The 13,937-nt window shown below is 55.7% G+C and overlaps 1 protein-coding gene across 1 annotated transcript in view; it reads left to right on the plus strand.

The window, feature by feature from the left end:
- Positions 1-3,125: 3,125 nt before the first annotated feature.
- RUNX3 (RUNX family transcription factor 3) overlaps positions 3,126-13,937 on the plus strand; it is a 29,162-nt gene continuing 18,350 nt past the window's right edge. Inside the window, exons 1-3 of the mRNA XM_029228719.1 lie at positions 3,126-3,811; positions 5,695-5,851; positions 13,471-13,575. Coding sequence (XP_029084552.1) covers positions 3,530-3,811; positions 5,695-5,851; positions 13,471-13,575 — 544 coding nt within the window. The 5' untranslated portion in view covers positions 3,126-3,529. The remainder of the gene's footprint in view (positions 3,812-5,694; positions 5,852-13,470; positions 13,576-13,937) is intronic.

Raw genomic sequence — 13,937 nt, forward strand, 5'->3', positions numbered from 1 at the left:
TAGGTTTTCCAGAGCATATACGTCCACTATCTGGCACGGCTGGGGGGTCCTCACCCCTCCCCAAGCACTGGGACTCCCTAGGAATCAGACCTGCCCTCAGAAGCACTCTCTCTGGTGGGAGGGGAGAGACGTGCAGGCACCTCACTACCGGGAGTGTGCTAGGAGCGCACTCCTAGACATTCTCCTGCAGCAGGAGGATGGTGCCCGACGCAGGGTCATTCTGACCCCATGGATCCCCTTCCAGGGGTGGAGGATACTGGCGGGAGGAGTGGCTCCCAGAACCCAGACTCTGCAGGCTCCAGGTTGTGTCCCTGTTTACCCAGCTCTGGGCCAAGGTAGCTCTAGACCTCTTGGCTTCCTCCCCCTGCTGTGGACAACTTGGCGTTCCCTTAGGTGGGCCGTTTGTCCATCGGTCCCAGAGAAGAAGGAGAGGAGATGACTGTCCACATAAGATGGGGAAGGGACAGGGTAACTGGGTGTCCCAGCTTGGGGACGGGGAGCTTTCCAACTGTAACTGTCCTTCGAAAAACGGGGAGAGAGGGGGTGGGAAGAGAAGGAGAGAGAGAGGTGTGACCCTAGGTCTGTCGATCTGGGGTGGGGACAAAGCAGGTTTGCCTTAGGTTGAAATTGGGAAAGAGCTGGTCTGTTCCTCTGTGAGTGCTCCTCAACCCCGGTGCTCCGGAACAGGACAGGAAAGTACTGTGCATTTCTGCCAGAGGGAACGTTCTGCAGCGGGTCGGAGGGCGCAGGAGCCCTCCGGTGTCCGAGATGCGAAGGCAGAGAGCGTCCTTGTCCATTGGGGCGGAGAGGGCAGCCTCTGGTCTACCACAAGGCCACTGGTTTGTCCGATACGTAGCGCACAGATGGTGAGGAATAGGGCGGGAGGTCTGTCCAGAAGGGGCAGCTTGCAGGAGGCGGCCGGCGGCGCCTAAACGCGGGACCGCAGCTGGCGCACATCTGTGCGCAGAGCCTGTCAGGGCATCTCCGCGGCTGGCAGAGTGCAGGCGTCAACTAGCGGTGGATCTCGGAACTGCTCCTCCCCCGGCGGCCCCGGCGACCTCCTACGTCTACAACCCAGGTTCCCTGGTTCTGGCGCCCACTGGCAGCGAGCGCCTTCCTTAGGGCTGGAGCCATGACGGGTCCTATGCCAGGTGCCAAGATCCACAGGAGTCCTATTCTCAGGAAACCCATTTGTAAACCAGCCGTAGGATGAGAGGGAGAAATCAGGCGGAGAGACAAGTAAGGGCATGGCTGCAAACCAAAACCATTTGACAAATCGGATTTACGAACCTCAGAGGCAGCGGGTCCTGGCCGCTCCAGGGCAGTGCGGCGTCGCCCGTCCTCCCTGGCCCCGGGCCCTACCTGGCAGGAAGCTCCCAGAGGTTGGATGCGCCCAGGTCCTGGTTCCTCACTTTCTTCTAGTTCTGCGGCTAGTGTCAGTGCTCACGTGAGCGAGCGGGCCTGAGCCCCGGCGATCGGCAACTCCGACGTGTAGGCTCTATAAAAAGGTCCAGTGATGGACCTTCGTCGTCCCTGTTCTCTAAATGGCCCGAGGGACTGACGTGAGGCTCCGACAGGGGTGGGGATCAGCTCTCCAGGTGGTCGAGGTTGGGCCAGAGCCGGTCCTCCCTGGAGCGGACGCAGGGCTTGATTTCGTTTGGCAACGACGAAATGACTCGCGATGGGCCGGGGTCAGATCCAGGGCGAGATCTTGCAGCCACCTTCAGATCCTATGCTTCTTTGCTCCCGAGGCTTGGAATCGGTCGTTTTGCACCTGTCGAGCGCCGGAAACAACGAATATCCAACCCGATCTGCAAAACGGCGGGGAGGCTCTGCACGCGTTCGTTCCCCAGACTCCAGGGAGCGCATCTGTGGCGATAATTCAGTGTGAATGGCGGCTTGATCTTTCCAGTTCCCCTCCTCGATGTAGCCTGTCCCTACGCCCGCTCGCCCGGCCTAGGAGGCGGGAAAGGGATTGTTTGCCTCCTTGCCGCCGGGGAATGGTTGGGCCACGCGGCCGGGAGTGGGAGCGAGGACCCAGGGCCGGCGAGCAGTGCCTCGGCAGAGCTGTCTTTGGTCCCTGCCCGCGTGGCCCAAGCGCACCGCCCGGGCAGAGGTGGGCGTGGACCCGCGGGAGCCAGTTTGCATCCACATGGTGGATGAAAATTCCCTCCTTTGGAAGAAGGGGCCCTTAGCTTTGCAGCCATTCCTGCGTTCTCTGCACAGTTTTCCTCTCACGAGGGACTCGCGTCCTCTTCCACGATGCAGGACAGTGTTTACATGCGCGCGGGGTCGGCGGGGGGCGGGGGTAAACACTCGCGTTTTTCAGGCCCCACCGCGTTTTTCGAAGACCCTCAGGCCGCCACAACGAAGAACGACGCAGCGAGGCCTGCGCGATGCTGAAAGTTATTTTGAGGGGAGAGCGGAGAGAAATGGGGTTACTCGCCCCCAAGCCGATGAGGGCGCATAAGGGACACCCTTCCCTTCGTCCCCAGGTTGGCACCGGGGCCACCGGGGCCACCGGGGCCGGGAGGAAAGTCGCGCAGAGCTGGGAGCTGCAGAGGCCTCTGGCTCGCGCGTAGTCTCGTATGCGGTGGAGGCTCTTGGGTCAAAATAATTTGCGGGACAGGGAGGGGCAGTGAGAAGCCACTTTGGGGCAGCTCCCCGCTAGATGTCACCGGCCTTGAGGCCCCCGCGGCCCCCAGCTGAGAGTGCAAGCTTCGCAGGCCGAAAGCAGCTGGAGTGGGAGGCCTGGCTGCGGGCGGCCGGGAAGGGCGACAGAAGAGCAGCTGCAGCCCCCGAGTCAGGAGGCGGCGGCAAATGAGCCTCTGTAGGGACTAGACGTTTTAAGCGAATTCTTAGCCTCGGCTCCGGGTCCCCAGAACTCTCAAGGAGCCCCGGGTTGTCGCGCTGGGGGCCCCCCAACCCCGGGCGTCCTCGGCGGGGCGGAGCCTTCCGCCCCTCCCCGTTGGGCGGCCTTCTGCGGTCCCCGTTCCTCCCCCGCGAGCGCTGCCGAGGTGCCCGCGATGGGGGCTCCGATTGGCTGCACGACGCGTCGCTCGGGCCGGCCCCGCCCCCGCGGGCCCCGGGGTACTAACCCCTCGCGGGCGGTTTCGGCACCGCCACTTGATTCTCGAGGATTTGCTCTGGGGCTGCGGCTGCGGAGTCGGTGGGGAGGCCGCTAGCGGGCTGCGGGGCCGGGAGGCGGCGGCGGTGGCTGCACAGCCCGCGCGGGCTCCGCCGCGGCCAAGGCAACCGGGATCGCCGCGAGGGCGGCCACACGCGGGCCGCTCGCCCAGGATGCGGGACTAGCGGACAGGCTGCGCGGCCGTCGGGGCAGCGAGGCCTCGCGGCTGGCTGGCCCAGGGGAGGCGTCCCCGGGCGCCGCCCCCTGCGCCCTGAGGCCTTGGCCCGGCTGCTTCTGCTTTCCCGATTCTCGCGGCAGCGGCTGCCGAAGAGGCGCCAGCGCCAGCCACCCCCGGGGGAGCCGCGCCGCCGCCGCCCGCCCGGTGCCCTGACGGCCGCTGTTATGCGTATTCCTGTAGACCCGAGCACCAGCCGCCGCTTCACACCTCCCTCCACGGCCTTCCCCTGCGGCGGCGGCGGCGGCAAGATGGGCGAGAACAGCGGCGCGCTGGGCGCGCAGGCGGCCGTGGGGCCCGGCGGGCGCGCCCGACCCGAGGTGCGCTCGATGGTGGACGTGCTGGCGGACCACGCGGGCGAACTCGTGCGCACCGACAGCCCCAACTTCCTCTGCTCCGTGCTGCCCTCGCACTGGCGCTGTAACAAGACGCTGCCCGTCGCCTTCAAGGTGAGTGCGGGGCCCTGGGCGGGAGGACACCGGCCCAGTGCCTTCGGGCGTCTCAGCTGCTGGAACCAGGGCCCCAGAAAGGGAGGGGCGGGGACGTGCCCGCGACCCCGCGGCTAGAGCCCAGCAGCCGAGCCACGGGCGCTTTCGGTCTCTTCGCGCGCTCCGGCCGGGGACTTCGGCGTTCCTTCTTGGATGCACCCGACACGGACGACTTTTAGAGGATTTGGCCCCTCCACCCTTGGGGAGCCCTGCGGAGAGATGTTGATGCGGAAACGGGCGGATGGGGCTTCGCTCTTCCCCAGGCCGGATCCCTCGGACACAGCCCTGCGAGCAGCGGGGCAGAGGAGCCCCGGGACCAGGGCGAGGACACCGGAGGCGGGGTGCGGAGGGTGGAGAGGGCCTACCCTCCTCTCAGAGGAGCAGCACCCCTCCTTCTGCACTGCTTCAGAAACACTTCCTGCTCACACCGTCAACTCCCGGCTTCTGAAATTTTACACCGGGAGGCTCTAGGCCGGGATCGGGGGCCTAAACGAACCCTAAACGGTTGCGGCCGGGATCCCGAATGTCAGGCAGAGACTGGGGGCGCTCCCACCCCTGGCAACCCCCAGTCATTCAGAGGAGCTTTTTCTCTTTGCTGGGGAGTAGGCGACTGTTTCATTTTCATTTTTTTAAGGGGGCAGCGAGATGAAACGAAAACGCCTTGGTTTTCCCCTAAACCTCTCACAGCTGCCGTGAGAAAGGGCAAGGCAGGAAGGGCCAGCGGCTGGGGGTGGCGGGTGCCTGAGGTGGCTGGAAACAGCGGCTTCTGGCAGCTGAGGCCGTCCTTGGTCCCATTAAGACGACTCCAAATTGGAAAAAGGGATGAGTGGCTCTTTGAGGTCTCCCGGGTGACATCTTAAAATACCAGTGGGGAAAATCTCCCGGGGAGAAGGGGGAGGGGGAAGCCCGTGTGACTTTAATCCTCAGATCGGAGGTTTTACTGTCACTTGGAGCTTAAAAGGAATCTTTGAAATTAAAAGAAGACAGGATGTTGACAGGAAATCTGGCCTTTTTAATCAGACCCCAAACATTTTCTCCTTGAAATTTTTACCATCTGGATCCCTAGTCCCTGCACGCGGTGGCCACGTTTAAATGGCTGTGAGTGCCTTTGCAGTCTGATTCCTTTTCAAAAGGCATCTGCCTCCCCACGCTCCTTGGGATGGGGGCGTGGGGGAGACTGTATTAGGGGGGCATCTCCACCCCCATCCTGCAATTCCCAGCAGGTGCATCCTCCTGCTATCAAAAGCCCCTCTCTCACTTTAAAGGGGTTTTCTGGACAAAGCCCTCTGAAAACACCAGTTTGTTTTGCATTTTGCATTTTCCCTGCATAACGAATTCAGGCTCTGCAGAGGCAGATAAACTGGGCCTGGGCTGCATTTCAGGGCCACATTTTGTACCCCAAAGGGCTCTGGCGTTAATTGAATGTGGGGAGCAGTCCCGTTATTATTGATGATATTATTTTCATTTAGAGACTTGGTTGCTAGGAGCGTGTTGATTCCTCTTTTGCTCAAGCCGAAGGGAAGAGAGGAACTGCACCCCACAACATACTGCCTGCGCTCATTCACTGCTTTCGCTTAGATTAAATTTCATTGAAAGGATAAATTGTTCAGGACGTGACTTAGCCAGCTGATCTAGGATTTGGGTGTGGAAGGTAGAGATTTTGTCCTTTGATTTTTGTTGTATTGGGGGGCAGGTCGCTATTGTTTTTAAACCTCTTCTCCAACCCGCATTTGAAAAATCTGCAGTGCGCCTGGGACCTAGGGGAGCTGCCCGCCCAGCTCCTCCCCTTCTTTCCTTGGCCTCCCCTACCTTCCTAAGCTGTCCCCCTGCCCCCATGCCCTCAGGTGGTGGCTCTGGGGGACGTGCCAGATGGAACGGTGGTGACAGTGATGGCCGGCAACGATGAGAACTACTCCGCTGAGCTGCGCAACGCCTCAGCCGTCATGAAGAACCAGGTGGCCAGGTTCAACGACCTTCGCTTCGTGGGCCGCAGTGGGCGAGGTGAGCGGGAGGGAGACCGCGCCAGCCCAACTTTGGCAATGGCAAAGGCGGGGAGAAGGAAGCTGAGAGCGAGGTCTTGGGGTCCCTGTGGCAGCCCCAGAAACAGGTCTTCAGGGCCAGCTCTGTCGAAAACAGCGGTTTGGAACCCCTTAGGGTGTTACAGACCCTTTTGAGGATGTGAAGAACGTTAAGGTCTTTTGCCGGAAAAGACACAACTTTCTTCCCATTTCTGGGGTTTACTAACTTGTGAAGTCTTCCACACCTCCCCTCTTTCCCGGTTAAGCACCCTTGTCTCACAAAAGATGCTGGGAGAAGATAGTAGACTATCACTGTCTTCAAAATGGGGCCTCGTCGGTCTTTTTTGGCAGGATGCTTCGAGGCTGATTTAGACAAATCCTTGGTCTTTAGGTCCCCAGCGCCCCAGCCACTCTCCCCACTGGGGTGGAATCTCCCCCACGCTTTGAGGCTGCCTCTCCCCAGCTGCGGTCTCCTGAAGCCACAGTTTCACCAGTTCTTCGAGCCTTAAGGTGGTTTAGAAAAGAAACGAATGCAGTGCAGCATGCTGAATGTTGGAAAGCATAGCTTGAAGGCTGCCGTCTCCCACCCTAGAAGCATGGCTGGTGTGCCACCCTGCCTGTCTGATCTTCCTCAGGCAATATGAAGGAAGGCAGGACCAGACGCCGCTGTGGCTGCTGCCAGGGGCTGTTGAGTGGGAGGCTGCTGGGACCTGAAACCCATCATCACTTCTGGGTGGAGAAGTTCTAGAACCCCTGCCGGGGTGAAGTGGAGACTTAAGGGCTCGCTGGCCCTTTAAGACCAGCCTGCCGAAAAGCGGGGAGTGTCCTTCCCAAGCACCAGCCGGCCCCTCCCGCTTAAGAAAGTAAGCTAGGTTCCCTCTGCTTCCAGTTGCGACAGAGGCTGAGGCAGAATGATACTTTTCATCACCAATAAACAAGACCTGCTTAAGGTTTTAGTTCCCTCTGAGCCGCCAGTCCTGCTCGGAAAAGGGCATCTGGGCACCATTTTTTCCTCTCCAGCCGCTCAGTGTATACATACAAATGTCAAACATATTTTGACTTTTCAGCATTAATTAAAACCAGGGCATTATTTGCATGTAATAACTGTTTACTTGTTACTTTTTATGAAACTGAAATAGTTTACATTCTTTCAAACATTTCCTGTTCCTGTTGGCTCCCTTCCCCACGCCCAGATTTCTTTCAGACGTTGCCCTTAACTGGTTGCAGGTTGATGGATGGAAAATGTTTGCTTTTATGAATTAAGCTTTCATTGCTGCTCCTAATTAGTCTTCAAGCCCCTTTTGTCATCCCCAATCTCTCAAGCCTTTTGCAACTTAATCCCAGCCCCAGCCCTGAGTGGAGAGTCGCTCGCCACTGGTTGGTGGTAGCTTGCTTGGATGCAGTTGGACGGCGGGGTGGTGGCCAGGTCCGCAGGCCCAGATGGCAGTGGCGAGGGAGGCCCCCTACAGCTGCAGCAGAAGGGGAGGTCGGTCTTGGGAGCCCAGTAAAGCACCTACACCCTCTTCTGGGAGGTGAACTCCAGAAAGCGAAGAGATGGTGATTCTCTGTGTTACTGAGACCCTGCCTGGCCCTTCTGCTGCTGAAAACGATTTCTTTGTGGTATTTACACCCACAGACCCGCACCCACCCTGCAAGGCCCACGGGGAGGGAGATAGGTTTCCAAAGCATTGTGTAGCAGCGTGTTCCTGGAGCAGGCAAGGCTGAGGCTGGGGTCATGGCTCTGGGAGATGCAGGAGGCTGGGTTTATGAGACATCCTCACAGCCATTCTCTTGCCAGTCTCAGTGGTCCTGGGAGGCAGAAGAGGCCTGAGTGGGCGCTCCAATACCCGTGGAACTCGACGGGACTTTCAGACCTTGGAGGCTCATGGTCTTCAACAGCCTGGGCTCTACAACCAGCCGACCTGGATTTCAGTCCCAGCTCTGCCAGTGACTTGCTGGATGATATTGGGCAAATGGCTTAACCTCTCTGTGTCTCCGTTTCATCATCTGTAACATGGGGATAATAATGTTACCTACCTCATGGGATTTTTGTGAGCGTTAAGGAGACGGGTACTAGCATATCAGTTGGCACGTGCTGAGAGCTGGATACAGGTCAGAGATTTTGTTACTCCAAATGCCTGGGACTGAAGGAGATCTTTGCAGTCCCTTTGAATGGTGACAGTCACTGATTTTCTGATTATGGCGTGGTTTGGGCGGGGGTGGGGGAAACCCAGAAAGTGTGAGGTGTCGAGTGGGAGAAGTGGAGGCGGCTGGCAGTGAGATAGGAGGACACGGGGTCCTGTGGCATGCAGCTCCGCATCTGCTGTGCCCCTCCTGCCCACTGGGAAATTCCCTCTGAGGAACAGATCGGTGGTTGACACAGACAGTTTGGGCCACTTTAGGAGGCAGGACAGGCTGGGGTTTTGGACTCAGAGCCTTTCCCTGGCTCTCTGACTTCTGCCAGAGCTAAGAAACCAGATGGAAACTTCTGCTTGTTTCCTTGCATTTTACTCCTTGAATCTGTCTTAATTCCAAGAAGATAGCTTTCCGTACAAGGCATACGCACAATACCACCCCAGAGCTCTCACGATAAGCCTGAAGGTGTAAACCAAGAGAAGAAAGGGAAGGAAACCAAGTCATTCTCCTGCAGTGATTAGGGCCAAGGTCCCCGCCCTGCCGGACGCAGTGCCCCTTCTTACAACAAATTTTTGCAGCACGCCCTCTACCATCCTACAATTGAAACGCGCAAGATAACTTAATCTATCCACCTGTGTGCATATTCAAAATCTATATAATTCCATAGCTATAATGGAGAGAAAAAGGAAAAGTAACTTATAATAATGTACCTATTTGAATATGTAAATGTTGGGGCGAGATGACAGACACTGTGAGGTGGATGGGTGTTTGCACCTCTAGCTGAAGCCCCGTGACCCCTGCGGCCGGCCTGACAGGCCAGGTGTACATGACTCGAAGTCTGAACGTGGCACTGCCGTCAATGACATGATTCGCTGAAGCTGTGAGCAATTCTTGGCAAAATTCTGAGCAAAATTTTTTAAAAAAAAGAATTGTCTTCCCTCCCAGAAAATTCAGTACATATCAAAAGAATGTAAAAACTTTTTCCTTGTTTTATCTAAAACTGAGTTAGGCTCATGGCTCAGAGAATCTACATAAGCAAGTTTTTCCCACACGGGAAGAGTGAATAGTTGATTGCCCTGTGCAGTGCTAGACATTTGCATCCCCCCCCGCCTTCCACGTCCCACCTCTTGAGGACCACGCAGCACACATCCCCAAAATGCTGCCTAGGAGGGGGCCACTGGCCTAGGTAAAGATGAAAACAACATGACTTCCTGAACTGTCATGACCTGGTGAAAAAGAAACCGTAGTGTGTGGAGACAGATTTGGGAGCCAACGTGTAGGTGCAGGCTTAGGGGGACCACTGGTGGGGGAGGAGTGGATGGCTTCCTGGTCGACATTGAACAAATCCAGAGGCCCCCAGAGATGTCCCCTCCCGCTGTCCATGAGGCCCCAGTGAGTGGGGCTTGTCCCACAGGAACCCAGGCAAAGAGAGACAGGGACTTGCCCAAGGGCACACTGCCAGACCCCGCTGTATCTGCTGCTCCATCCAGCGACCCAGGTCCTGCCGGGACGCCTACGGCCACTCTCAGCCCCAAGGAGCAACTATTTCCAGACAGGACTTCTCCGCCTCCTACCAGGGCCGGTGGGAGCACCTTGATTTGCAATTCCTGGGCTCCCAGCTGCTTGAGAGTTTGCCCAGGGTTCCTGCACAGTTGTCCACCTCCTTTGTCCCCTCAGCTTCCTGCTCTAAGAGAGTGGAGAGGTGGGCGGGCGGATGGGTTTGCCGCCAGGTGGAGAGAGAGGTGATGGGCGCTCAGGGAGACAGCTTTCCCCACCTGTGGTTCGTGGGGCCCCTGCCTCTTGTGGCACCTGACACTTGCCCCTCCCTCCCACTCTTGCTCCCAAGTGCCAGCCCCTCCCTTCCTCCCTCCCTGGTCTCTGTGGGTACCTGGGAGGGGTGGTGTCAGGCCTGGAAACTGGGAGGAAGCTGTTAAGGTGGGCTGGTGACCTCAGGGCAAGCCTGTGGTTTGCTGCCTGGTGGGGTGGAGGCTCCTCCCTCCCCAGGAGTAGGTGCTTAGGGTCGGTGCGAAGGGGCAGGCTCCAGTACATTCTAACCTTCCTGGGCGCTCTGCCTGGATACTGTGTGACCTGGTCAACTCATTGCCCCTCTGTGAGTCTCAGTTTTCTCATCTGTAAAATGGGAGCCGTAACCTGTGCCCTTAATTCATTTAACAAACATTTATTGAGCGCCTACTATATGCCAGATGCTGTCCTAGGGGACACAGCAGTGAACAAGACAAAAGTTCTGGCCCCCAGGGAGCTTATAATCTAGTAAAGGGAGACAAAATAAAATAAATAAGTAGGTAGATTATTAGAAGTAATAAGCATTAGGAGGAAACTCAAGCAGATCGAGTGGGAGTGGGAAGGTCTATGATGCTTCAGAGTGAGCTTCTTAACCTTTCATTACCCCATGGACCCCTTTGACAGTCTCAGAATTGTGCTTTTTAAAGAATGAAATAAAATACAAAGGATGGCAATGAAAACCAATTATATTAAAACATAGCAAAACGTTTTTAAAAATTGTGATAAATGCGCTGCCTTGTTAGCTTGTTAAATAACAAGATCTAGCAACGGGTTTGATGACGACCGTGACTTTGAAGTTGTGACGAGCATGAAAGATATTTAAAGAAATCTGCAATGTCTGTAATGTGATATGTAAATATTTGTGACGTCTGTTGGTGACAAGGTCACAGGGACTGCTGTAATGCCTCTGTGGTTTGTTGTCTACGTTCATACTTAAGAGAGATGCTAAATTTCAGCTAGAGGCTAGGGACGATACAGTTGTCATTTTTTTCTTTTCCTGTCCCAGTTTCTGAGCCCGCTCAATTCTAAGAGGGATGCCAAGTTAAAAATGCCTCCTTAAAAAAAAAAAAAAAAAAAAAGCCTCCTCTAGATAAAGTGACCAGGGAGGGCCTCACTGGAAAGGTGACTTTTCAGTGATGACCTGAAGGAAGGAAGGTGAGAAACAGAGCACTCCAGGGAGCTGGCAAGTGCGGGGCACAGGGGCCCATCCAGCCCTGGGCTGTCAACCTCAACTACGCATCGGCTTGGCACCCTGCGGTACCAAGGAGGTGACGGAAGGGTCAGAGGCCCAGGGACCCCTGGAGAGGGCCTGACTGGTTGGGGGAAGGATCCAGGAGGGAAAAGACCTCAGAGTGAGGGGAAGCAGTAGGGGGGAAGGAGGGTCCCAGGAGGGGTGGGGCCTGGAGCAGGAGGCCTCTGCACTTCCTGTTTCCAGAACGCATGGAAAGCACCCCTGTGGTCTGAGTGAGGGCCAGGTGGGTGTCTGGCCCAGAGCTCCAGGTCGGGAGTGGGTTGCATTTCCACCCCTGCCTCCAGTTGGCAGCTCTGGCAAATCCCTCCAGAGAGGCCCCACTCTTCCCCAGTTTGAGTCACACCTCAATTTAAACCCCTTCTGTCCCCCTACCCCCTTACATCCCCCCAGTCTCAGAAGCCCTTGGGTTCCTGGGTGTGGCCCCGGGAGCCTGGCTGGTTTTCTTTTGTGCTGGGTTGTCCTCTTTCTGAGGCTGGAGTTTTCCCTCCATCACCGATCAACAAATACCAGCCATGCTAAGCTACTGTTTCTCACACCCCGCCGCCCCCGCAAGCTTTCGTCTCCTACTTGTGAAGTGGGAATATGGAATCAGGCCTGCCTGCCCTGGAGAGGTGTTGGGAGGATGAGGACAGCCCTGGGGGGACACAGGTGCACAGGGCCATCAGCCCCTGCCCTCGGGGAGTCCCCAGGCCTGTAACTGGGGACCAGAGATAGGGGTGCCCAGAGGCAGGGCAGGAGGAGGCCAATTTGACTTGAGGATCAGCGAAGCTCCCCCCCCCACCCCTCCCCAGCCTCACACGCATGGAGGCTTTGATGCTGGTAGAGAACAGGGCGGGAGAGGGGGCTCTCACTTCAGTAAAGATGCTGGGAAAATTGGGGTGCCCTTTGAAGAAAAACCCAACCAGTAAACCCCCAGAAGAATCAAAGAATTCAACGTGGAAGGTAGAGAGGATGGTGTTTATTGAAGGTAACCTTTCTAAACACAAAATGACAGGAGAAATCACGAGCAAGAGGTAGAACTGAAAATGCAAATCAGCTTGTGTCAGAAAGCGAAATGTAAAGGCCAGTGAAGTGGGAAACCGACTGCCACAAACAGGACAGGAAAGTGTTAACAAGCTTGATAGAGTGACTTTTCCTTAAGGCATTGAAACCTTAATGGAACAACAGTATGAAAGACCATGAAGCAATGATTTGTGTTGGATTAGGACAGACGATAAACCTATAAAAAATTTCAGTCTCACTAGTAATAGAACAAAGGCGACAAAGTCAAGAGTGTTTAAGAGATCTTTCCACCTCGATAGATGAGGTCACGAAGATGCTGACAGCATCACGGTAGACTCGGGCCCACACCAATCACGACAATCCTCTCCAGAGAGCCATCTCACCGGAGAGATTAATGCCCCTGAATCCATCCCAGCCCTCTGACGTGATGAAATCACTCACCGCTTCTTGGAATCTATTCTAAGGAAGTAAGCAGAGACGTAGACAAAGATTTTTATAAACAGAAGGCCATTTTCGTTTTATTTTAAATGGTAAAACAAAAATGATGATTTTAAAAGTTTTCTCCCCTCTCAGGAATTTTGAATGGAGACTTTGGAGCCAAATGTCTATCTAAAAAGATATCTATCTATTTCCAGAGCTCTGGAAATAACAGTTGTGTCTACAAATGAAATGTCTGCAGTTCCCAAATCAGTCCTTTTTCAGCCCCAGCTGCACACGCCAGTAAGAAATTAGCAGCAAGGTAACACCCAAGAGTAAGGAGGTGGATAAGTAAAAGGTGAGGCTTCCATGAGTTGAAATGTTTTGCAGCCACTAAAAATGAAGTTTATGAAGAATTTTTAATGACATAAGTGCTTATGATGTGATGTTAAGTGAACAAAAAAGAGGGTACGGAAATACTTATTTTAGTGTCATTGCAACTATGTAAAAACACACACTCGCCCAAAAAGGGTTGCAGGAAAGAACACCCGAATAAATGTTAATAGTGTTTATCTCTGGCTAGTGGAACTGTGGGTGATTCTGTTTTCTTCTTTTTTATATGTTCTGTGTTCTCAAAGTCTTCTATAAAGATCACTAATTATTTTCATGAAAAAAAAATATGTACTCATCTGAGCTCCCCACCCCCAAATCGCAAGGGTCTCTAGGTAGAAGGAACAGCACAAACAAAGGCCAAGAAGCAGGGAGGAAGCAAGCCAGGGTGGCCAGAGCGTGGGGCAGGGGAATGTGGTAAAGTTGGTGCCAGACCTCCCGGGGCCTTGAATGCCAACCCCAGCAGCTTGAATTTTACCCAGAACCCTATCTTCTGCCCAGGTTCAAAGTAGAGAGACCTGCTCCTTCTGGAAGATGAGGGCTTCAGGGTGTCGTGAATAGCTCCAGGTGCCAACCTCTTCTTTACTCCCCACTCCCCCCAGGGAAGAGTTTCACACTGACCATCACCGTGTTCACCAACCCCACACAAGTGGCCACCTACCACCGAGCCATCAAGGTGACCGTGGATGGACCCCGGGAGCCCAGACGTAAGTGCCAGAGCCACTCAGGCCCCTGGGTCGGGGAGGAGGGCCCAGCGGGGGAAGGGCAGTCGCCGAGGTCAGACAGATGGCACTGGATCCTGGGAGCTGTGGCGGATTGCAGTCCTCCGCTCCACACCCCCGCCCCGACTGTGTGCCTGTGCTTAGCCCCGGGCTGTAGGAAGCCATTCTGGGAAGAGGAGATGACTCAATCAACTTGACCTGCCCTTGGCTCCCCGTACCCCAAGGGATGACTGCCCACTGCGGGCCGGCTGGGGGAGTATGGATTTGCAACCTTTAAGGAAAGGAAAAGGATGGGTGTGTGTTGTGTGTGTGTGTGTCTGTGTGGTGTGTGTGTGTGTGTGGTATGT

Source organism: Monodon monoceros, unplaced genomic scaffold (assembly GCF_005190385.1).
Source record: "Monodon monoceros isolate NGI ecotype Baffin Bay Population unplaced genomic scaffold, NGI_Narwhal_1 Super_Scaffold_18, whole genome shotgun sequence".
In the NCBI taxonomy this organism is placed as follows: domain Eukaryota; kingdom Metazoa; phylum Chordata; class Mammalia; order Artiodactyla; family Monodontidae; genus Monodon; species Monodon monoceros.